Source organism: Calonectris borealis, chromosome 10 (assembly GCF_964195595.1).
Source record: "Calonectris borealis chromosome 10, bCalBor7.hap1.2, whole genome shotgun sequence".
NCBI classification, from domain to species: Eukaryota; Metazoa; Chordata; class Aves; order Procellariiformes; family Procellariidae; genus Calonectris; species Calonectris borealis.
Window position 1 is genome coordinate 14,905,302 of NC_134321.1, and position 25,768 is coordinate 14,931,069.

General features: G+C 36.3%; 2 protein-coding genes across 17 annotated transcripts in view; one reads left to right on the plus strand and one right to left on the minus strand.

The window, feature by feature from the left end:
* Positions 1-25,768, plus strand: part of TASOR (transcription activation suppressor) — a 46,800-nt gene that overhangs the window by 18,357 nt on the left and 2,675 nt on the right. For 8 of the 14 annotated variants that reach the window (XM_075159052.1, XM_075159050.1, XM_075159056.1 and 5 more), the window contains 10 exons: positions 641-1,357; positions 3,110-3,552; positions 6,034-6,178; positions 10,896-11,833; positions 12,561-12,683; positions 13,278-13,437; positions 14,074-14,182; positions 14,356-14,534; positions 14,621-14,779; positions 15,442-16,209. In XM_075159052.1, coding sequence (XP_075015153.1) covers positions 641-1,357; positions 3,110-3,552; positions 6,034-6,178; positions 10,896-11,833; positions 12,561-12,683; positions 13,278-13,437; positions 14,074-14,182; positions 14,356-14,534; positions 14,621-14,779; positions 15,442-15,998 — 3,530 coding nt within the window. In that variant the 3' untranslated portion in view covers positions 15,999-16,209. Of the gene's footprint in view, positions 1-640; positions 1,358-3,109; positions 3,553-6,033; positions 6,179-10,895; positions 11,834-12,560; positions 12,684-13,277; positions 13,438-14,073; positions 14,183-14,355; positions 14,535-14,620; positions 14,780-15,160; positions 16,210-21,368; positions 21,507-25,768 lie in introns of those variants that run through there. The other 6 variants (XR_012675039.1, XM_075159051.1, XM_075159053.1 and 3 more) reach the window with 6 other exon arrangements.
* The window catches only part of CCDC66 (coiled-coil domain containing 66), a 34,375-nt gene continuing 17,576 nt past the window's right edge, over positions 8,970-25,768 (minus strand). The window contains exons 16-21 of one of the 3 annotated variants that reach the window (XM_075159063.1): positions 24,955-25,433; positions 23,539-23,576; positions 22,969-23,255; positions 22,361-22,485; positions 18,409-18,495; positions 8,970-10,530 (exon numbers count right to left, since the gene is read on the minus strand). In XM_075159063.1, the coding sequence (XP_075015164.1) occupies positions 18,412-18,495; positions 22,361-22,485; positions 22,969-23,255; positions 23,539-23,576; positions 24,955-25,433 (1,013 nt within the window). In that variant the 3' untranslated portion in view covers positions 8,970-10,530; positions 18,409-18,411. Of the gene's footprint in view, positions 10,531-17,755; positions 18,496-22,360; positions 22,486-22,968; positions 23,256-23,538; positions 23,577-24,954; positions 25,434-25,768 lie in introns of those variants that run through there. The other 2 variants (XM_075159066.1, XM_075159065.1) reach the window with 2 other exon arrangements.

Genomic DNA, 25,768 nt, shown 5'->3' on the forward strand with positions numbered 1-25,768 from the left:
AGGATATAACTTAGAGCTTCCTTGAGCTGCTGTTTCAAGGATGCAGTAAAAGGATCTAACAGCTTCCCAGGACAGGGAAATCCTGCTCTTGGCACATGCTCCTGTCGCATCTCTTCGATTTAGTGAGTTGTGTTGATTTGCAAAGGAATGGAAAAAATTGTACAGGTTTCTGCTGGGTTACTAAGCTGAATCATTTTATAAGGGTCCAGTGAGCTTAGAAGCAGCACAATGAATGTGTTGGGATTGCATGGGAAGGAGTAATGCTTCCCCTGTTTCTTGCAGGGAGCTGTTAGGCTGCTTCTTAGTAAACCTTAGTAAGCCTTTGAAGTGGCCTTCTTCTAGAAGGGTCAGTAAAGTGGTTTAAATTGGACATTATATGTGTATCTAGGATACAGGTTACCACAAAATTATGAAAATGAGCAGTTCATCATGACTATGAGTAGGTTGATTTTTAAGTAGGCTTTAAAGCTGGTTACTTGACAAAAAAATGCCTTTCCTGGCTTTTGGGTTATTTCTCCACAGTCATTCCAAACTGTGTTTCACCAAATATGTATAATACACAATATTGCTAACTAGTCATCATTTATTTATAGCTTTATGATTTGATTTTAATTGTGAATTCCCTTTTCTCCTATGGCAGCACAAAAAAGTGTTCCATTTGGAACACAGAAAAATTCAACTACCATGGTGTTGCACGAAAATCAGGAAATCATTCCAGAATTCACAAAGTTTATTCAGTCTCTACATTTTGCTTTAATCCAGTCTCGTAAAGACGCTACTGCAGATTTCAATGCTGTTGTGGAAAAGTATATAAATGAGTATTTGAAAAGATGCTGTAGTGGCTCTGGAAAATATAGAGAATTTGTGTTATATCGGTATGAATCACGGTTGGATGACAAAAAATTTCTTTATTCTGCTCCAAAAAATAAATCTCATATTGACAGCTCCTTGCAAAACTATATTTTTGGTTGTGAGGCATATCAACTACCTGTTTCTAGAGCTAAGGAATTGATGGAGGGAAATCGGAAACTTCAACAGTTCAGTCCCATCTCAGATTATGAAGCCACAGAAGAAGACTCTGATTTTGCCAACGCAAAAAGCGGGAAGAGAATCCGTGCAAAATACGAAGCCACTGCTGCCAAGCGAAAACTGCCTCATTCTGGAGATTATGATCCCGATAGACTCAAAGAACTTATTAACTTAATCCAATGTAGGAAAAAAAATGTAGGTGGAGATTCTGATTCTGAAGACCTTAGAAGTAAAGGTGGTCTGAAAAGGAAGCTGGAAAAACAGTCTGAAAATCTGCGGAAATACTTAAAAATGAGTGAATCTTCAGAGAATAGTTGTCAGTATGAAGGTAAGAAAGTCTTTGTTTAGAATTCTTCTTTAAACATTATAATTCAAAGCATATTTAATATTTACTCTTTATAGATTGAATATTTTTTGCATACTGTGGATATTTTAATGCATGGTAGTTCATTTAAACATTGGCCTGAGATGTATCAATAGAGATGTAGTTTATTTTTATGTCGGTTGCCTTTTTGTAGAAGACAAGTTAGCAGGACTTGTCATGGAAGCTGCTTTTGTTCTGCCTCTTCGGAAGGAAGGCAAACTTCCAAAGAATTTCCTTAGCTGTGGAACTATCCGAACACTTTCTAATATAAAGTACTAAGCAGACTGGATAGTGTAATGTCTTTTGCAGAGTTTGACTTTAGGCATTGCTGTAATTCTTTATGGCTCCAATACCCTATATAATACCTAATAAATTTGGATTGAAGGGGAGAATTAAACTTCTAAGCATGAGCATGAGTTTTGAAATAGCCAGTAATGTGTGCAGTGGGACAAAAGAAACAACCTAATAGTATTAAGATTGAATTATTCTGAACATGAAATTATCTACATCCAAACCTCAGATAATTATCACAGATATTATCTGATACTTACTTAAGGTCTGCCAAAAAAACCCCTTTGCTTTCTGTTTTTCTGACCCTTTTCTCAAGGCAATGATACAGGCCTCCTTCAGAAGGGGGAAAATTAGGGAGAAGGGTGGCACAAAGAAGAGGGAGATTTACATCAAGCACCAATCATTCTCATGTGTACATGAATCACTTTGGAAGATGAAGTGGCTCATCTTAGGAATAGGTTTCCCTTTTGAGAAGGACAAAAGATACTGGCATGTGTGGATGGAGGAAACAGAGGGTAGGCTACATGCTAGATCTTGGGATTCCTGCCTGGAACTCTGTGAACCTTCAGAGTCTTTTTACGTTGATTGTTAATGTAAAATATGTGAATGTATTTCTACCTGGCTGTAAGCAGAACAGTATCAGTTTAAAACTAAATTTTTACTTAACTCCTTCACGGGTACCAAAACAGCAACATCTATCTATGGTCTGAGTTCCGTGTTTTTATATAACCCTGTAAGTAATTTGTTTGTCTTGCAAAAAAATCTTACCTAAAATATTGTGAGCTGAAGTATCTAAACATGATTAGATTTCCATATATGATAAATGAGTTAGGGGTTCATCACATACTTAAAGTAGTTCCTTGGTCTGTCTCTTTCCAAGAAGAATAAAAATACTTATCCGAGGGGATGAGTAGAAGAATAACCTTGTTCTAAAGTTACGTTTAGTTTAAATAGGCATCATAAAGTTTTAGAATTGCACGTAGTCTAAGATAACTTGTGAGGTTAAGCATTAAGATACTCATCAGCTTCTGGAGCAACAGTGATAGGATGGAGAGAAATAAATATTTTGCTCAAACTAATTTTTTTCTCTCAACAAGTGATGGAGAATTTTACAAGGTTTCCATAAAATATATAGATCATAGCATGTGACTTCTATGAAAACATAAAATAGTGTGGTACTGAGTGACCTAAAAAAACCATAATTATTTATCTGGAGGAGACTTTTAGCTTTAGAAACTGCCCTTTTATCAACATCTACCTGTTTAAAAATTTTTGTTAAGAAAACAAATATATGTGTACTGTATGAATTGATGCTAAAGAGTGAGACTGTGGGTGTGTGGTAGGTGTTTGCGGGGGGGGTCTGGTTTTGCTTTTATTTTAAAACTTAGTAATGGATTACTTTTCCCCTCCTCCCCCTACTCTAAGGGGGCAGAACCTCGGATTCGCCACACTCTGTTTTCTCAATTAATACTGGTCTTGGTGGACATGATACTGACTTGAGGCAGCAAGATGTATCCGACCCTGCTGTTACTGACAAACATGGCCTCATTAAACTGCTTTTAGAAACACTAGCTAGTGCAGGACACTTGGATTCATCGTTGGCACGGTCTGTAAATCAAGCTTTAGGATTAAGCACTGATGAAATTGAAGAGGATATGAGACAAAAATATGAATATGAATCCATTCCAGCACAGGACAAAGATGATCATGAGCTTCCTAATACTGCTCAGGCTGAAAATGTTAACTTTAAGGACCCACAGAGCCCAGTGATACTGGAAACCGATGCGGCATGCTTACCCTACCCTGTTGATGTTGATCTACGGCTTTCAGCTAATGAAGTAGGCCTTGAACACACGCTACGTTTAAAAGTAAGTGAAACTGCCATGTAGGTAGATGCTGATAATGAATGTACTATTTTCATAAATATTATGAGACTGAAAAAAAACCATTCTATGTTTTTACATAGGAAAACATAGATAAGCGCTACCTTTTCTGTGAAGAAGCTTTTCTGTTTGGTAGGAGCGTACATGGAAATTTTCTTAACTCTTAAGATATGTGTTCCTGGTTCTTTATGTCTACTCTTTCTGTAATAAAGAATATCTGAAAGATGGAAAGCAACCATGGTCAGTCTTCCTCCCTAGCTTTACAATAAGTGTCGTATGCAGCTGCTCCAGGAATAGGCAGCAAAACTTCTGTCATTCTGCTGCTGAGTGCTGTATATGAGGGTGTTTTTTCATGTTTGGTGAGACCAAAGCTTTGCAGTTGTCTTCCATCTCTTGTAGAAAAAAGATACTCTATTCTGCCTCTCACCTTGCTTATGGTGGCGGGTTTTTTTTAGCAATCTGTGAAGTTGTTGCATGGAACAGGTATAGTGTTACTGTAACAGCTTGCATACTGCCTTCCTCCTCCTTCGGGGGCGATTCTTGGTCTAGCTGGGGTATTGAGGTTTGTTGAACCTGAAACACAGTAAGGAAAGATTTGAGAGTTCCTCATCATAGTTATTGCCTAGCTGTTACTCTTCCCGAAACTAGGTTATAAGGCAATAGTTGCTGTTCCACGTGGACTCTCTCAGCAATAGTTGCAGGGCAGGCCATTAATGATTGTGTACTATTTAATCTTCAACCTTATAGACCTGATAGGTGGTTTGGATATGACAACTTGTCATGATTATGAAATTAATCTCGGGCACAGAAGCGAGCCTTTTTTTGACCAGGCTCCTCCCAGATCTAAGTTGAGACAATCTCTTTCAAAGCTTATGCGCCCAGAATTTTTCCCTCTTCTCCCCCCAAATGCAAACCAAAAATAAATATATCGGTCATAGGCTGTATGATTTCAAGACTTTTTTTCGGCCTGTTGCTTTCTTGTCATAAGCAAGAAAGTGAAAAAAGTCAAATTACAATCCGTATTTGGTATTTAGAGTTGGTTGGAGGTATCTTAAGTAAGAATGTTTATCCACAGGTGATCAGTAGTTACTCTAGAGAAGCAGAATGAGAGCTGTTTCCTTTTAATGATAGCTGTCTCTCTTGTCTTGATAGAACAGATTGGCAAAACTAAGTCGATTGTCTTTGGAAACTAAATATGCTTTATGGGTTCTGAACTATTATCTTAAAAACAAACAAAAAAAAACCCCAATGGCAACAGCTTACCTCAGCTGACTGTTTCTGTGTGTGAGTTAGTGACCTTTTCTAGTGACAATACCACAGGGTTAATAAAGTGATTCTTACTGCTTTACAATCATCAAGCATCCTTTCGCTCTAATTGTAGTTACTGCTCCTGTTACTGTAGTTTTGGGAATTGGTGTTGGTCCAGCCTCTTCAAAGTGTATTCTCTCTCCTACTTAATAGTAGCAGGCATTTTGTAGGGCAGAAAAATGCCCCTCACTTGTGTGAACAAGTGAGGATCCTGCAATCCTCATCTTTCGGTCTTGTACTGTGGAAAAGATGATGGACTTGTTTCTGTCCCTCTAGCAGTGTCTGAGTGAGAAAGCGTTAAGAAATGTGCATAGTGGAAGTTCTTAAACGCTCTATGGATATTAAAGATGGTTGGGGAACTGGCTTTATTTAGTTCAGGCGGGAGCAGAGTTGAAAAATTCTGAGCACTTAAACGCATGCCTAGCTCTCTTTATGTGCCCTCTTGGTGCAGTGGTGTATACGTGTTCCATGCATACTTTTCATGACAGCATGTAACTGGCAGAACACCCTTTGAAAAAGGCTCTTGTGCTTAGGGTTCAGCGTGCCCCAGCTGTTTGCTTGCTCGCTCACATTACTCTACAGAGTGGTTGTTCTGTGATCTCTGTTATTGATACTTCTGCACAAAGCCCAGTTTCTAAGTCATGGAGCAGGAAAGAATTTGTCCTACCTGTAACCTCCGTGCTGTTTTGCTTCCAACCATCTGGAATGTGAGATGAAGTTCGATTGTTCAAGAGCTTAATACTAGTTGCAGGCAGTTCCTCCGTAATGCCAACATCTGATGGCTTTAGTCAGCTATGCAGACAACAGCCTTGAAAAAGGCTAAGGACCAGAAGGTTTTCCTAATTTTTTCCCCCCTCTTTGCCTCCTTTCCTCCCTGCCCCACCCAGCTTCTGTACCCTAAGGCATGTACTCAAGACTGCCTTATTTACTTAATGATAGATCAGCAAAGATCTCTGTCTCAGAAGTTATCAAACAGGTAAATGAAATATATAAGTACCTCATGTAAACATTTCCAAGTTTAATTTGACTTGATTGATGGCAAAATTGCCAATATGCTGGTGAACTCAGGTGCGTTCTTACTGTCAGCTGTTCAGAATGTAAAAGCTTAATAGCTACCAAAAAAAAAAGTTTTGAGCTGAAAATTTTTATTGTTTTTAGGAAGCAAGCACTGGAAGTGTAAGTAGTTTTGAAGACTACAGTCCCTGTCCTAGTACACCTATAGAACATGTTTATCGCAGGCAACATTCCAACTCAAATAATATAGGAGAAGTTGGAATGCACTGGAAACTTATTCCAATTACAGGTAAGATGGGTTTAACTCTTACGTTGCTACAAATAGTGAATGAAAACATGTTCTAAAGGTTTGCATCTTTCATAGATCCCATTCTTGGGTCACATGTTGGTACACAAGCTTATATATAGCCTATGCAGTTGTTTCTGATATTTGATTAATACAGAAATCTGCTGGATGAAAACAGATTCTGGCAGAGAGTACTGCTTTGGGTATATGCTGACATTAGAAATGTGAATGCTTGAGTATTTATCTGGTGAGGTACACAACTGTTTTGAATTCAGTGTTTGAACTTGCTAGGTTCTGCTGAAAGATTGGACAGGCGGATAATTGCAACTAGTAAACCAGAAAAGAAATGAAAAATGTGTTCTCCTTGTAGAAAATAGTCTACTTACTGCATCAAGCTCTTCTGCTGGAAGTGCTTCAAAGTCTTTTTCCTTACCTAAACATTTAAGTCTTAAATAATCTTACCGAAGAAGCTTCGTGTTCTACTTCTTGATAAGTCAACAGTGTCAAGTTTTGGGAGAGCACAAAAGCATGGATTGGTGGAAGGATGTGGAAACCGGGCTGTGGGAATAGTCATCAAAAGCTCTAAATTCAAGGTTACAAATCAAGTTGTCTTATGACTAAATCCAGACAGAATTTGTTAACTGCATTCTCTGAGTAAAAACTTACTGATTCCCGATCGTGTTCTCAGAATGCTAGAATCTCTCTCTTGGGACACTTCTGATATGCATCCAGTTGTGTAGTTCAGCAGCTCTTTTTTATTTGTTTGGCTGAGAAGGAAGGAGGGCAGGGGAAACAGGTTTCCCTTTGCAGTGTTAATCATTTCAACAAAATGACAGGGTCATTCTGGATAACGTTTTCTGCACTTTCTTTAAGGGCCAAACATCAAAAATCTGTTCTGATATTTTGCTAAGTTACAGAGTATGGAGACTGTAAAGTTGTTTGGAGAGGACACTATTTCTTTTACTCCTGGAAGAAATGGCCACTGTGCATATAGATAAGAATATGGTTGCTGAGGTGACTATCTAAGTGGATGATTAAGCATCTAAACTGTAATACATCATAGATGCTGGATGTAAGAGTTCATGCAAGCGTTTGTCAATTGACTGACACGTTGCACAGTCATCTATGAGACTACAAATCTTACTACAAGAAAATTTCTCTGAAGTCTTCTGAGAGGGAGAAGTGCTGTTCTCTACGGATGAAAGAGATTGTCTTGAGCATCACTGGATTTCTTGAGTTCCTGCGAGGTCAGTTCTTCAGATTAGCTCTTGCTGCAATAAGTATTGACTAGCTCTGCAATATGATCATGTAAAAGGTGTTGTAAAAATACCAAGAAACTCTACAAATGCTCACTGCTGCTATCCTTCAGGAGGGGCAGGAAGAGTTCTGTAGGATCAGCTGTAAAAACATGAAGATAAGCAAACAGATGAGAAGAGTGGATGGGACAGTTTGCATATGTCGTTATGGCCTGAACTACTGAGCAGCACATATTCTCACCTGGTATTGAATTTTCATCAGAAAATTAGATCAGTAATATGCTATTCAGCAAGTGGACTCATTTTATTGAAGTACATCAAGAAGGCTGTAGGACAGTCAAAAGAGGCTTTAATGTTTTGGGCTACTGGCACTTGATTTTCACTAGGCGTATCTTCCTGTATAGTATCTTCTAGAGGGTTTTGAATTTTTATTGTAGGGAATTAAGACCAATTCAGTAATGTAATTTAAAGGAAGCTTTGTTCTTTTCTGAAACTGATTGCTTTCTAAATCTGATGGCTTCTCCATGTGTCTCATTTTTGTAGCAAGGTAGCTATAGAAAGGAATTCAGAGAACATCAATCTTTTTAATCTCTGCACAATTGCAGGAAGGCAAACGAGCAATCTCTTGTTTTTTCTTTTTAAACAAAAATATGTTTTACTTTTGATACAGGGATCATGTTTAGCTAAACTTACTTTAAGAACTTAACTCTTCATAGTTTGTGACTTGAGGAGTGGGGGTTTGTCTTGCTTCTTCCCCAAAGACATCAGAAAGTGTTGGAGGAGATCGTTGTTCTAGGTCCTCAACTCATCTGGACTACTTCTGTATCATGTTAATTTTTCATTTCTTCATGATTACATAATGTAAACTTCTGACAATGCTAAGCAAACCTGAGTCTTACTTTTTTGAAAGCTAACTTGGGCACATGTGTGTTTTAACAAGCCCATCCTAACTCAGTTTTTTGAATTTGAGACTTTTCTTTGGCTTTTAGCGTGAAAATGGTGTTTGTTCTTGCTTATTCTTCCTTCTCTTGTAAGAGAAGATTAATGCATTGAAAGACATTCTTTAAAGTGATGGCTTTTGATGACATTCATCTTGGAAATGAAGAAACAGCATGTTCTAGGCTTTCTTTGTCAGGTGGTGTTTGAATTTCTGATTTCAAAATCTACCCAAGAATCCTCTTTCTGGAGTCACTGTAGAAGGACCTCTCTTAAGCAGTGAAGAATATGACTCTTAATCTGCGAGGATAACTACTTCAGCAGCAGTTAAACAGCTGTTCTTTCTAAGATTGTTTTCAGGCAGTTCTCTTTTTGGTTTCTTTGACATATCCAGTTACAAGGTAATACCAACAAAGAGTATGTTTGAAATCATAAATCGTACTTTAATAGTTGTTGGAGTGTTTGTTTGTTTATTTGGGTTTTACTCCTTGGTCATGCGTTTGTTTTTTATGAAGACTTGTGACCCAAAGGTGTAGATCTATGAAGGATGCCACCTTCAGAGAATTCTATTTAAATAAAGGTAACTTTAGTTTAAATCATCCTTTTATTTTTTTTTATCCTGTTTTTTACATGTTAGAAAATATTTTGGATTTCATATTCAGCAGTATATCTTTCTGTTTAAGTTCTGCTTAACGTTTTTTAATAAAAACCTTTAGTAAAAACAGAGGCCTTTGTTTTTGAAAACAAAGTTTCTTTCTTTCTGGAAAACTTTGAAGAATAACCTCATCAGTTCTTAATCATATATGCCTTGAAAACTTTTTTCCTAATATAATTGTTACAGAAACTTCCCATCAAATCAGGATGAGTGGATTGTATATTAATTTTTTCAATAACCTTAGGATTTGAAATTTTACCTGTATTGGGGGTGCAGACAGGAGAGCCACAGAACAAAATTTCATAGCTAAAAATTGGTATGCAACTGATTAGCTGTATTACAATGTAAGAAGTTATAAAAATAGCCCCAAATTTAAAGCCATAGTATAGCTTTTAATCTTCTTACTTGCTTATAGTACAGTATTTCTTGATTACAATAGTGATGTAGCTTGTAAGTGTTGAGCAGCTCAAGAAGAATGAGATGCATAACATATTCTTAAGTACCTTGTATCTCAAACGAGCTTAAACTAAGTTTACTCTGTTAACATTATAATTTAGTATTGAGTTCTGCAGAGTCTTTTGAAATTAATATACTTGTCTATGCAAAAGGTGTAGATCAACATTGGAGGTATAGGGCAACAGAAAAAAGGTTCAAATAAAATACAATGGAACTAACTGGAATAACCTGATTTATATCTGCATTTAGTGCTTTTAAAGAAAACTGGAAATTTGGGTTCACTCAGAGGAAGTGCTTTGAAGGATGAGGAAAGAACATATAGTTTCATTGATAAGGAAAATAAAATGGAACCACATTTCTGGTTTCTCTGTGTAACTAGTGGCATAAAGTACCTAGGAGATGATACTGTCACCTTGAAAAAGGATCCTGTTAGTGGCAGGTGTTTTCCTTTTAGATCTGGATGGACTTGATCAAATTAGGGACTGAATATAACTTTTTTAACTGGCTAAAAAAAAAACTGCATTCCAAAAAACCACAACTTTTAGAAACTGTCTATACTATTTTGGTTATTGCTTCTGTTCCAGAAATCTTTTTTTCTGCTTACAACTGTATGCTTTAACAATAATACACCACTTAAAAAAACCTCAAACAAAACCAACAAAGAAAACTTCCTTTGAAGTATTTATGGAACAGATATGTGTTGAAATACCTGTATGTATCTGAAATATCTGTGTGTGTGTATATATATATCATTAGTTGCAACAAAGTGTTAAATTTGGTTTAAAAACAAACAAAACCATAGTTTTGAATGTGGATGGCAAAGAAACTGAGTGCTGCAGAAATGACCTGAGGTTTGGATTATGAGAGGCACTCCTTGCAGCATAACTGATTGTGTGTGTCAATACTTACCATAAGACTTACGCCTTACCTTTTTAAGCAAAAAAACTTCTTTCTCAATTGCAAGATCAGACATGCAGCTTGCAATTTGCGGTCTAACTCCACAAGGTAGCTTGTGGCTAAAATAAGCCTTTTGAAAGTCTGAGGATTATAACCTCAGTAGCAAATGAAAGTATTTGAATAATTTGTCACCCTGCTTGATTTCTAATTTGATTTTTTTTTTTTTTAAATTAAGGCAGTTCCTGTTATGCTTAATCAGATGTTATCTCTGGGAAAATTACTTGTGTTCAGCTTTTTGAGCAAACTTTGACTTTATTGTTCTACCATCTTAAGAGCTATTAAATTTTCTGTGCTTCTGTACCTCAGCAGACAGTAACGCTTAAGTCTTTGGATTTAAGTTGATTGGAAGAGGGAGGCACAATAGTAATGCTGTTTTAAAACTGTGTTTTGGAGGTTTTAGTATATCAGTTGTGTATGACTTTCAAACATGAGATGATGATGATTAACTCTTCCTATATAGGTCTGAAATCACCAGAAGAACCACTGGTGTATTTACCGCCAAAGGATGCCTTTCCTAATGACCCCCGGGTAATAAATAGACCGAGAAGTTCTGATTATCAGTTTCCATACTCTCCATTTTCAGACACACAAAAGGGGACAGCAGAAGATGGACTTTATACAAGACAAGTGGAGAAACTTGAAGATCAGTGTGGGCTAGCAGATCACCCTTTTACAACTAAGCATTCCATTAGTGCAATAATAGAGACTACACTATTAGAAGAATATAATCTCTTTGCAAGAAAGATTCAGGAAATTTTGCAGCAAAAGAATATTGCTTATGTTAGTGGTATGTCCACACCGGTCTTCTCTGCCCAAGAGAGGATAATGAGACTTTCTGAATACATATGTTTACAGGCATCAGAGATTTCTGTCCAAGAATATATAGAGACACTGAGTGAAAAGTTGAATAGTGTTATTTTGTCCTCTTCGTGCATTAGGCATACTCCACCAATTTACTCTAGTCCTGAATCAGCAGAAGCGGTTGGTAACGCTGCACTGAATCCTCCACCCGACACTGTTTGCAGGGACTCTGACACGGCATTGTTATCAGAGCCATTGTGTAATAACGTGGTGGAAGATCTGGATTCTAATGAGCAGCGTTCGTCAAGCTTACCCTTAGTGAAGGAGGAAATAGATCATATGAATGCTAAAACAGAGGATATGTTGACATCTGATCAGACCTCTTCCAGTGGTGATCTGATGGAGCCACCAGAAAAGACACACAAATCCCCAGAGAACTTAAACATTTCAACCCAACCAGCCCTGTCTGATTTTATAAGCCAGTTAAAACCTGAAGTATTTAACAGTTTGGTCAAAATTATTAAAGATGTACAAAAAAACACTGTGAAATTTTATATTCATGAAGAGGAGGAAAGCATTCTCTGCAAAGAAATCAAGGTAAGTATGTTCCAGTTCAACCTCTCTTTAGTGTTAAAATAGAATAGAGTGCCTTTCAAATCAGAATGTATAAAACTGGACTTGCAAACATAAGGTAGTCTGAAGTGTGTTTCAAAATTAAGGTTGAATTGTGAAAGTAGGCTGTCCTGTCTCATTTCTCGTTTGAGGTTCTGAGGTAGTCTTGCTTATGTTTAGCTTTTATGTAAGTCTCTTTCTTATAGTTGGAAAGCAGACCAGGCTGTCGTTTGGCTCTTTCTGAAGATACTGCCAGGGGGGTAGCCTTACAGAAAAAAGATAACAAGGGCAAAAATGTGATAGCTTACCATTTTAGAAAGAATATACGAAAAGCCGATGTGTGTGGGTTTGGATTTTTTTTTCTGTTCCCCGCCAGTTAAATAGTACAGGTAACTTTTGGAGATTACTGTTCTTCTGAAAGTTGAAAGTGGAATAATAAAAACTTCTGGCTTTACTTGAAAACTCATGCAGTTTTGATAGACTGTCAGTTGGCCATTTATGTGTGATTCTGTAAGAATGACTGACTTGCTGAAACAGCCTATTTCTGTGTTCCTACATCCTTCCAATTAATGTATCGGAAAGACAAGGAAACCAGTCCCTCAGAGATTAATTTGAGTGGAAAACTTATTTGATGTGGTCATCATGTGGGGATTGTTTTGGCTGACCTACCTATTCACTTTTTCTTCACCATCTTCTCTTTCTGTGGTGTTAGGAGTATCTTACAAAGTTAGGTAATACAGAGTGCCATCCGGAACAGTTCCTTAAAAGAAGAGCTGCTTTAGATAAACTGTTGATAATTATCCAAAATGAAGACATTGCCAACCTCATCCATAAGGTATTTCCCATAAGTAAATGTGTACTATAGAAAGCTATTGTTAAAACATAGTGAGATGAGCTCATTTTGAGCAAGGCTACTTTCTCATAACAACGTAGCATTTAAACAATGTCCTGTGTTTAGTTGCTGTTTGAAGAAACAAAAATGGTTGTGGTAAGTACTTAGTCTTGTCCATCATATATTCGTAACTTCTTCCACCTCCACATACCCACATATGTGCCAATGCTTATTTATTCTTAGTAGTTGTAAAGTTCTACAGAGGCCTGAGTAGTTCTGCCTCTAGTTCGGTGATGCTGTAACAGCAAGTGAAGGCAGCTGTCGGATTACCTTAGGTATTCCTGACAGCTGTGGCTTATGAACCTGTGCTGGACAGAAAGTGAAATTACTCTAAGTGCTCAAGTTCCATGTCTCATTCCTGTGATGTTTTTGAGAGAGCACCTCCCAAGGCAAGAGAAAAAATAATAATTCTTTGAAAATGTGTTTTGAAGTTTGATATTTGGTATTAGTAAGTAGGAAAGTTCTGTAGTTCCTTTTTTTTTTTTTTTTTTGTATGATCTTTGGTATACATCTCTGATTTATCACGTTTTTAAACAGATACCTGGCTTAGTAACTTTGAAGAGGCTTTCTTGTGTCAGCTTTGCGGGTGTCGATAGTTTGGATGATGTGAAAAATCACACTTACAATGAATTGTTTGTGTCTGGTGGTTTTGTTGTGTCAGATGAATCTGTCCTTAATCCAGAGTCCATCACTACAGGTAAGTGTGGTGCTTCCTGAAGCTTTAAAAAAAAGCCTAACATTTTAGATGATGTTTAGAGAGATGCCATAGTCATTGCAGTGAAGAATCAGGTCTTCTAATTTTCAAGTCTTCTACCTGATTTTTGTGAGACTTTTTGGAGAACTTCAGCTAATTCAGTCTCTTTCTTACCTCAGTGGCCTTTTTGGAGAACGTGTTGCTGGAGAACATGTAAACTCGGAGATCTTGTTTTTCCAAGTTTGTGTTAGATCGTGTAGTTATGTATATGGAACCTTTTATTCCTTACTACTCAATCCACAAATATGCTAGGAAAAAAATATGGAAAACCTATTTTCACTAGGTTTTTCACTTTCTCTTTATTTGAAAATAAATATTTTAGCAAGGCAGACCACGTATGACTGAATTCAGCTTTTACATAAGCAGATACCACTGTTAGGCATCTGACCTACAAAAGAGAAGCTTGTTTTTGGAATATTGTTGTCCGCTAATCTGCTAGGAAGAAAACCTAAAGTACTAGGTTGATGTTCACAGTTGTGTAACTATACTTTGACGAAAGACGGTTTATGTATGTACTGAAGCAGTATTTTCACTTTGCATACCACAAAATTTAACTTCTATTCAATATCTCCAAAACAGATAAACTAAAACAGTTCTTAAAGTTTCTGGAGGATCTCAATACCCCAGATGGGAAATGGCAGTGGAAAGTCCACTGCAAAATACAAAAAAAACTTAAAGAGCTGGGGAGGTAAGTAGTGTTCTTCAAATACCGGCTGTTAAAATGTTTCAGCTTTAATTATGTTCTCCAAAACCCAGTTAAGTAGAACTTACTCTTGTGTTTGTCTTTTGACTTAATTTTAATATTTAGACCGACCTTAAATCAAGTACCTTTCTAATAGTGTGCTTTTTTCCCCATTATAGAATGAATGCTAATGCCCTGAGTCTGCTGACCCTTCTGAATACCTATCAAAAGAAGCACTTGGTTGAGATTCTGTCTTACCATAACTGTGATTCTCAAACTCGAAATGCTCCAGAATTAGACTGTCTTATCAGGCTTCAGGCTCAAAACATACAGCAGAGACATGTTGTCTTCTTAACAGGTAAAACCAAAATTTATTAATACTTCTCTCCCTCTTTTGATAATAGGTGCTAAACATTAATACAAAATCTCCTTTTATGTATTTAGAAAAGAATCTCAAAACACTTTCAAATTATGTTGATAATGGAATAGTGGTTGCTACTGTTGATGACTTTATGCAAAATTTTGAAAGTCTCGTTGGGTATCACAACTCTGTTACTGAAGAAAACAGCCTTCCTCCCTCTGATGCTCACAAAAGACAATCAGGTAATATGAAACACCCTTAGACTTTCTTTAGCTAATTAGATGTGTGGGGTGGAGGTCCTTGAAATAGTGTGCCTTTACTCTTGTAAACGAACATTACAGATGGCAAGGAAAACCCAACTCTCAAGCTGCTCTTCTTCTTTTTTAAATGATGGGGGGAAAAGCAGCTGGGATGGAGCACCAAAGGAGATCTCAAATACAAAATTACAGGCTAACATGGTATTCAAGAAAGTTAGACATATGCCAAAGTGGTGTAACCGTCTGTTTTCAGGAAAAGGATGAACTTAATGATAGCTTTTAGAAACCATAAAAAAAGGACTGAGATGTCAGTAATTGTACTCCTTTAATTGTCTGATCAAATACTCACCTACTGTGTAACTTTAGATGCTGTTTTGACATTAACCCCTTTGGAGCTGGGAGTTGGGATTTCCCAACACCAACCGTGAACACAATGCGCAGAAGCTTTTAGCATTGGAATAACTGGACACTCACACAGAGGGTTAAGTGTGTATGTTGAGTAAGTGAACAAGAGTGGCAGAAGACCAAGCCTTAAGTGATATTGGACTTACAGACCTGAGGCGTAACACTCTGTGAGTAGTGTATAGCTTTTCTAACAAAAGTTTGTATTTCAATAGAATAGGACTTTCTCTTTTTTTTTAATGTAGTTCTTGTAGAAAATGATGAAAAGGATGAGGAGGACATGTCTCTGGATTCAGGGGATGAAACATCACAAATAGAAATCTGCAATGATGCCTCTGATACTTATTTGGAAACTTTGCAGACAGAAGCCAAGGGCTCACATGGAGTAAATGCAAAAGAAAGCTGCTTATCAGTTACAGAGCTATCTCCTGAAGCACAAATTGGCTCGATGGAAAAGACTTCTAAAATTGACTTGGAAGAGATACAACCAATTACTCCAGTTTCTACAACATGCTCTGCTGAAGGAGAAAAACACAATTCAGTTGAACAAGCTCCTTTCAATAACTTACAAGTTTATAGTAGACAATTGAACATGTCCCATCAGTTCAGTCACTTTAATGTACTCACTCATCAGACTTTTCTGGGAACAACATACCCAATTTCTTCTGCAAGTCAAAACCAAGAAGGGGGCAATTATTTTCTATCTGCTTATAGTCAGAGCATGGATACAGAAAAGTCATCATCGCCTGGTGGTTGGGATATAAATTGTGATTCTTCCAGGCCATATTCAAAACAGAAATAAACTCGTAACTCTCTTTTTATAAGTTGCTGTGGACTTTTCTGTTTCTAAAATGGTGGATTAACAATTTCTATTTTATTCTGGAACAAAATGTTTCTTGTCCTTTATCTCAAATGTTTTCTTGTCTTATTTAAATCCTGATGGCCTGTACCTGTTAGAAGCATCTGAAAATTGAAATAAATATATATATTTTTTAACATTTACTGTACTTGAATTATCTTGTTTGTTGGCACTTTTAAGTTTCTACATTTGTATTTGACCTGTACCTGGGCTTCAGTTTGAGGTCTGTTTTAATGTAAAACTGAATGTTTGCCTAAAATATGTGAAACGGCAAGTTTTTTTTAACTGTAAGAGTATCCAAATCACTTTTCTTTACATAAATATCAAAACTTATGTATTTATTTGACATTTGACACAAATTTTGTACAAATGTTTTTACATAGCTCTAAGGCAGTGTAGTTATTTTAATGACTATATACTGGATTTTGGCTAAATACCTCAATTAGAGTAACCAATGGTGCAGTTCCATTACAAAAATAAAATAAACTCTTAATGCACAAGGGACTTGCTAATACATTGCATTGTCTGTGGTTTTTATATTGTTTTCAAAGTACATAAGAAAGATACCCAAACTTTATTTCATGAATAGCAATTATCTTTGCATCTAATTTTGATACTCCATGCTTATTACAGCGCCATCAGAGTGATCTTACAACTTTTATCTTGCCACTGTAAATACTGTAATGAGCGAAGGACAAACCTGGTTTTAATGACTGTGGTAGTTCAATTTGCATTAGAAAAACCTCAATCCTCTCCCACTTTAGCATACTGATTACTGGTGCTTTTTTTTTTTTTTAAACTAGCATTGTCGTAAGTACAGAGTTTTATCTGTTTCCTCATCTCGCCCTTTTTAATGTCACATCTGTTCCGTTATAAACTTATTTTTCCCCAGTGATTCTCTCTTATTTGGCTCATTTTGTACATTGTTGACTCAGGCTTCTGGAAAACAGCAGCTGATAGTAAATAGCTGTGGAGTCTCAAGACCTACCCTTGTTATTACATTGCTGGTTTTGCATACACTAATACTCTTCACTCATACGTTTACTGCTTTTGTCTTCAGGTTGTCCAAAGTCATATGTTGGGGGCGTTTTTCCTGTTTGTAATTTGATTTTAGTGCTTTTATGTAGGATGTGTGGTTTAGTACCAGATGATAATACCAGATGTATTTGAAACTACATGACTCTCAACTCACAAAATTAGTTGGGACAAATATTATTGGTTAAAAAAGGGTAGCTTTTAAAAAAACAAACAAAATCCATAGACTTTTCCTTAAAGTTGAATGTCTTTCCTTCTATTTAACAGTTGTTTCATTTATTTGTTTGAATTAAGAACACACCAGTACTAGACTAGTGTAGCAGTTGTTACCCTCCACCCTCCCACCAAACATGGCAAATAATCTTTTTTTCAAAAAAAGAACTCCCTTGTATCAATAAACTGATGGATTTTGTGAGGAACTGTTCTACCACCTTACAACATCAAGTGCAGATCTCACCTATTGCATGACTTGGCATACAACCGAGAGGAAAGAGTGCGCCTTTATTCCCTTCGCTGCTGCTGTAACCTATGTCTAAGAACAGTTGCTGCTGGGAGGAATCTCCGTTGGAGGTTCTGTGGTGTTTATCACATGATATCACAGAACAACTAATGTGAATTCAGGTTATGCATCTTCTGCAGAGATCTAGACGAGAAACAGTTTTACCCCAGATTATCCTATCTTTTGAAGACTAAAAGCAAATTAATCTGAAGTAAACATTTAATTCTGACTGGAAGCATTGAACACTGATCTGTTCAGACCTTTTTGATAAGAAAACTTCCTTAAACTGAGTTCTACTGCCTTGGGCCCAGCCCACTATAATATTAAGTGCTACTATCCTGTTTTAATTGGGTGGGGGGGAAGAAGTTTATAGTCAGCACTTCTGTGGTCTTAAAATCTGGGATTACTTTAGTTAATATACAGTGTCTAAGCCTAAGAGCTGTCTGAATAGCTAAGTACAAGCAGATTCATATAGTTAAAAATACCAACAAATTCTACCCAAGCCATTCAGAATACAGCTTAATCTTTTTATTTATCAAAATACATACACCGAGTTCTACAAAAACTCATGTAACGTTTTTATACACTGTTTTGATGGTTTATATTAAATGGACATGTCTTCAGGTAGCATGAAGACCATTCTAAACAGACACACCATCATTAGCTTAATGCATCTTCAATATGAAAGGCAACATGACCCTGTAATCTATCATAATTTAAGTCTTTCATAAAAAAGATAGAGATGGTTCATAATTAATTACAGTAGCAAACAAAGTGCTGTGCCTTTACATTTTAAGCATTCAGAACATTCGTATGTACCTCTCAAAATGGCGAAATAAAGTTCTCTTCTTGAGCTATAGCGGGAATGAGAGCAGTCTCCAACTCCTTCTGCTTCTGCAGGAGGCCCTGAAATACATGGAATATAAATGTGAATGTTCTGTCTTCCTCATGCAGCCTGAACTAATAAAGTGTCACTGTTTCATATTTTAAAATGATTTCCTTGTTAAGGCTTGATACTTTTTAAATATACAACTTCACAAAAAGCAGGACAACTCCAGATTTCCTGTCTTCTGCAAAAATCTGAAGTGTGACTGAAGTGGAAGCCAGGCCAGTTTCCAGGGATGACTGTGCAGAGGAAAAAGGACTTTTCCATTGTATTAAATTTAACTTGCTTACGCCTCTGTGCATTGTCACTACATTTGTGGTATTCTAGTGTATTCTTGTATGAAGCTGAACTGAAAACCTTGAAGGGTACCAGCTTTTAGTCTTAACATAAATCATACTCTAAGCTAAAGGACAGCATTACCATTTGAACTAGAACAGTGACAGACGCTATAGGATATGCATGTTTACTCTCAAAAGGTAAAAGGTTCCTGCTTTGTTAATGGCTCTCGTAAGTACTAGACAATGGAGAAAACCTGTAATAAAAAACTCTTGGAAGCGTATCCTTGGTATGTGGTAAGTAATACATGATACAGCTATGTCAAGTACATTCATAAATTTGAAATAAGTCTTTTTACTGTAATTAATAGGATCATATATATCGATACACCTGGCCCTTTGCTCTCTATCCATTATAGACCAGTCAGAAGTAATTTGGTACCAAGGAAGTTTGTTTAAAAAAAAAAAAAAAAAAAAAAGAAAAGTTTTTTTTGCCTCAACGTTACAAGACTTTTCTCAAAGATAAGGGTTATAGGCTGCTGGCACAGCTCAGTATAGACCTAACGCAAGCCAGCAGCTACTACAGCAATTTAGATACGGTATTCCTGGTGGCACAGAAGAGCTCATGCAGAACTGGCTTCAGTTAGCAAAGCAGCCCGTTGTTAGACTTCACTTTGCATCCTTCCAAAAGCAGCAGCTGTCTACTTTCAATCACTTGATGAATTACTTTTTAACTAATCAACAGTATCTGCTACTTCTATTAATGGGTCAGTGGACTTGTTCAGTCCCTTTGTCAATAATTACTTTTATTATAGTGTGGTTTTTGCATTTAGTAGCATGTTAAAAATAAAGTCATGCAATGAATTGCCTTAAATCAACTCAGAGCTGAGGGGAGAAACAAGTAACATTGAAAACTGGAACAAAGTCTATCACATGGTTTGCAAAGGTCATAAAAAGGGCCTAGCGAAAAGTAATGTGAAGTATCTACAGAGGGACAAGTAGTGAGGTCTTTCTTTGCATGTCCTTGGACAGCCTGCTGGTGGCTGGCAAGATCACTTAGCCCGTGTAGGCTACAACCTGTTGGCAAGTGGTTTTATTGCCTTAGTAAAAATAAGATGCTCTGGTATGTACTAACTGTAGCTGGGATTTTTGTCCTTTTTCTTAAACTTTGGCCCTTCTTCACAAATACTTAATTCACTTTGCTGGATGAATAAGCTTGGGCTTACTCCACTGACTCTTCTGATTTCAGTGAGGAAAACAGAAGTCTGTTGATAGTTCTATTACTGCTGTCAGCTGAAATACAGGAAGAGACTTGCTGTCTTGTAACAAATGCAATGACAGAATCACCCTCCCTTTGGCAGAGGAAGGCCCTCAATCCGCCCTCCGTTTTCACTGATGTCTTCCATGGGTCAGCCAGTTCAGCTAGACTGTTACTGAAACAGCCCAATTGTATTTATCTGTCACTCTAGTTGGGTGTGTATTTCAAAGGCTAAAGACTGGTCAAATATGTTGCAGATTCCCCCAGACAAAAGAAAGCTAAAGAATGGCCAAATGTGACTCTATATATATTCTAAAACTATCAATCCAATATATCTATATATACATGTATGTATAATTTTAAAAAACAAGGCTAAATTATCTCCTGAAATAGAAAAGTAAACTCTGCTCTTCATTTAAATTATAGTTCATACAAAATATTGCATTACTCTTCCTTTCTCAGTGAAATAACCGATGCAAAACAGGTGTCATCTGTAGGAGTATACAATACTTTTAGGTATACAAGATATATCTAAGTTCAACAGTTAATGTTCTAAATGCACGCTGCAGCTGGTAGGGTATTTAAAAAAAGAACTCTACATGTTTTAAGTTAACTCTCTTCCAGAACCAAGGTCTGTTGAAAGACTAACCTTAACATTACTTTTTAGCCACTGTTAAGACCTGAATATATATATATACACACACACTACATACCAAAAATGTCCCTAAGCTCCCGTCTCCTAAGTTTTCCAACATGGATATTATCACCTTAACCCTCTTTAAATATCCAAGGCTTTTGTTCACCTCAGCAAGCACAAGCTTTGAATCTGGCTTCATTCTTAACAAAAATACCACTGGCAAATGAAGCCTGAATACAAAATACTTAACAGTTGTAGATATTTTAACGAAAATGTTAATAAGCATTGGGGAAGACCAGATCCGGTCAAAACTATTTGGAAGCCGTTAGAAACAGGCAACCTTTCAGTGTTCCTGGGTCACAGCTTTTCTTAATAACTTGGGGAGAGCCAAGACCCTTCATTTGCACAAGGAATTTACTTACTGCTGAAGCACGATGTATGCATGGCAGAACTTCTGTCTGTCTAAAGCACAGCAGGTAATTAATAGTATTAACTACTGGTAGTTTTGTTGTACTAAGTCTGTCAGATTTTCTTCCCTTTATTTTGATAATTTATGCAATTTTTCTCCCTTAAGGCAAAGAAAAATAAATAGTGCTGCTAGCAATAAAGTCCTTTTAGTATGAAGCCATTCAAAAACAAGGGAAGATAGCGACACATGTTCATCTTTAGGGTCCTTCAAGAACAAAATGCAAACCTAAATTTTTTTTTTTTTTTGTCTTGCAGTCCCTGTCAGGCCATTTAGAAGCATAAAAGGAAACTGTTCCTGTGATTGTCCAGACCTGCTATGGGCTGCACCGTGTTGCCAACAGGTGGAGTATCAAATTCACTCATGTTTTAACAAGTAGATGCCTGGCAGTATTTTTCCTCGTATTCTTACTCCAATCAGGAAAATACGTAACTTCACAGTTACCAGCTATAATCTTTTGTGCTTCTTTAATTTACTGCAGTGTGGATCCTTAAAGACAGTCTCACCGTATTCAAAATCCTTCTGGCAATCCTGTAGATCTAATCATTACCAGTAACACTACAAATAGAACAACGTATACAGACACAGGCTTTTGCCTCAGGAGCTCATGTGTGTAGTATTAAACTAAATTTCATTTTATATTCACTCATTAAATCTGGCTGATTGACAAATCCTGAATTTTCCTTTTACATGTTAACAAAAGAAGTTGGAAGGATTTTGTAAGTGTTTACACTTCAAATTTGCAAATTACAGTATTTTTCCAGGACTGACACACGACTACCACCCCACTAACTCTTCTGCACCAACCACACTGCTCCGTCATGACTGGCTTACCCATGAAATGCAGGCATGAAATTTGATTAACAAGGTGTTTTGTCAAAATACTATTCTTTCTCCCCTTGAAATTGAAACACTTACTACAAGCAATCCTAACGATCAAAACCTGGAGACTAAATAAAGGCATTCCTCTTGGTTTCACATTTTCTCAGGTACTCCAGTGTTTCATAGCTAATCTAAGGACTAAGGAGTCCATAGTCTCTGTCTAAAGACAGTCCAAAGGTGGAAGTAATGCATGAAAAACAAAATTAGTAAGAGGGAACAAGAGTAGAGGACAGGACCCAAAACTTACCATATATGAATGGAAAAATGAATTAAAGACTAATGCTTATGACTATGTAATAGTTTGCAATGTTCATTTTGACTTTACTACATATATACATACATGTTTATCCAATAACGTTTTACTTGCCTGGCGTAATTCTGATAATCCTTTGAGAATTGCTTGTTGTCTCTCTCTGATTTTAACTACATCAGGATTTAGAAGAGGATCTCTAACATGATCAGAGCTAAAAATCTGTCGTGGCGTTTGGTAATCTAAAAGTAAATGTATATCAAATCAGTTAACAATACTCTTTATCAATTTTGATTTAATTTTGAAGCAGTAGATTTTCACAGCTTGTGAAAATCAGGTTTTGGTTGCTATTAGATTACAATCACTATTTTTAAGTCAAACAACACTTATATTCCTAAACCCAAATCTATATACAATAATACCAGAGAACTTGGGCCAGAACTGCAATTGTACTTCATTAAAGGTAAACTGACAAAAAAGACAGATAAAAGAATAAGAAATTTTGTTGCTTTTTTGATTTTTTTTTTTAAACTTTTTCTGTGTTTTTTTTAATGCAGAGTATCATTTGGTTGCATAGGCTTTCTGTACAGTGCTGTGACACACATGGGTTACTGCAAAATTCAGTAAAAACAAATACCAAATTGAATAAATTGTGGTACTTCAAACTAAATCACTGTAACATTTCTTCTCTTCTACATGAATCAGTTCACAATACATTTCAGTACCATTAAACTGCCGATACTGTGGGTCATGTGTTGAAGGTCTAGTCACTGGTGCATCTGGATCAAGATAGTATACTTCATTTGTTCGAACATACGGAATAAATTGTGAAGAGGGAGGTCTTCCAGCTTCTGTAACAGGAGGAGGGGAGCTCCTCTGCTGTGTATCTGTCTTGGTATTTTTCTCTCTTCTACTATTGTTGTTATGCACTAGGAAATTAGAAGCATGTATCTGGTTTTGTTGTACTTGGTGTAATCTGTTCTTAACTGCTGGAACAGGTGGTGATTCAGATCTGTATGAAACAATTTCAGTTAAAAAAAACCTCAAACAATACTTAAGTAATGTGATTGATTTTCTCAAACAGTAGAAACAAAGAATCCTCAGAGTACTGGACTTTTGCTCTTTTACTCTGCTTTTATACCTGCAGTTTGCCTAGTCTTGTGTATTTTTAATAGTAGACAATTAGAGGCATCTAAATTCCTTTAAAAAAAAATACTGAAAATCAGGAAAGAAAAGCACGTATATTTCACTATTAATGTATTTATACATTTCATTAATGCAGAGTATTGACGTACCTTTCTTCATTCAAATGGTTCTTATGTAATTGTTCTTCCTAGGAGAAAACCAAGAAAGTCAAAAGTAAAATTAAAAAGTCCATGTTTTTTATATTAAAAACTTCCATTTTTCAAGGCAAGTTTGTTCTGAAATTCCAAAAGGACTGTTTGACCTGGGTTCAGGAGAAAGGTATTTATCAAAGACTTGTATTAAAGAGACTTGTAGTGTCTATGAAGTAAATTAAACAAATTACAGGAGGATTTGCTCCAATTTTCTATGTCTTTGGCAGCTCTAAGCACTATCAAAAATACTGTAGATATTTTCCAATGACCTTGGAAAACTGCATTTATAAACCTGAAAGATTCAGACCAAGACAATGGTTATTAAAGGAAAGGCCATGTTTCTAGATACAGTCAGTAGAAGTTTTCTATTTAAATGAAAAATATTAACGTATCCCATGCTTCTTATGGTATCAGACAATGCTTACGTATCTTAAAAATCTGCTTAGAATTCATTGCCCCTCTTCTCAGGTACAAAATTCTTGAACATTTACCTTTCCATAATGTAAGCACAAAACTTAGATTTATCATTAACCTCAAATAAACCAATAAACTCAGTTTAACACATGAATAAATCTTTAAAGATACCTATGTGAACAGTTATGTGTTTTCATATACTTTTTTTTAACACCCACAGCTTCTAAAATATGTGTATGTAGCCACAGTAAACAAATGGCTAAACAAAATTGAAGTGGCCACCTTTTCTACACCAGATTTTTTCTATTGGAAGGTGTGAGAAAGTGAGGTGTTTATGCATACATATCTATATACATACATACAGAGAACAAGCAAGCAAGAGAGAGAGAGAAGGCATGAATATATTTGATAGTATTTTCTTTAAATGAAAATTGTTTTTTTTCACAGGCACAAGCTATACCGATACATGCTTACTGCAAACGGACAAGGAATTACTCCATTAAAAAGGATGCATTTTTATGACAACAGAGTACATACTCAGTAATCCCTATTCTTTGCAGAAATAAAAAGTTTTCTCGAACAGGTACTCCTATACCTCAACCATCACCACAACAAAATGACTGGACAAAAAAAAGCAAGTCAGTGATGTCATTCTATCCTGCACACTGCTTTCAATCAAGCTCCCTGTTTACATAATGAATCGATGATAATGAATAAGTGAAAGAGAATAAACATTTTGGAAGATTGAAATAACAGTAAAAGCTAAGTCACAAAATCTGAATATATTCTTCTGATCATGAAGAAACGAAACAATGCTGTAATACCATTCCTTATACAAAAGATAGTAATAGGAAAATTCTAAATGCTTGAGTTACATAACTGAACTCCCATCCACGCAAAACCATGTGGAACAAGACTCTTAAAAATACACATCATTGTTGTTAAAGACCAAATAGTTACCTTTCTGACTCTATGTCCCTTATTCTTCATATTTATTTCTTCGTGAGGTGAAGGAGACCTGTCTGAATAACCACCCTTTTTTGAGCAGAGATTCCCAGGGGTATTTCTTTCTACCAACTGAAGCAGCTCCATTTGTCGTCTTACTTTGTTTTCTTCCCTTTGTTTCTGTAGCTGTTTAGGGTATCTTTCTGATGCTGGAATGTATCTTTTCCCAGGCTTGTTTATGTTCCAGTCAGGTCTTTTGCTGTATTTTTCTGAAGGCTTAGTTTGTCTTTCTTTTCTTGCATATTGTTCACATAGATCACTGTAAATGCCACCATTCTCTTTTCCTGAAATTTTATTTTTATCTATATACTGCGTTTCCTTCTGGTATTTTTTGCTGCTAGAGGCTTCTTTATATTCTACGGAAATATCAGGTGATCCGCACCACACAGTTCTTTCCTCAGCTGACCCAGTGTATGCTGAAGTATTAAAGACATCTAAAAAAAAAATTATATTTTAACTCCAAATCTAAGCTATTCAAACTACTTGTTTGACTTTTGTGTGCATATCAAGCTACCACTACTGATTTTATTAAAAAAATTGGTTGTTACAGTTTTATATTGTTTTTTATTCTTTTTGATGTGGAAGATGGATAGGAGCAGTAGAAGAAAACTCAGTAAGGAGCAGAAAAAAAAAAAGATTGGAGAACAAAATCAAGTCACTGTAAAGCAAAATAATTTATGTAAAATGAAACTACGTTACTTTAAAATGTAGACTTCTATTTCTGTCATGGTACTCAATGGTAAAGAGCAAAACACAGCTTCTGTTTAGT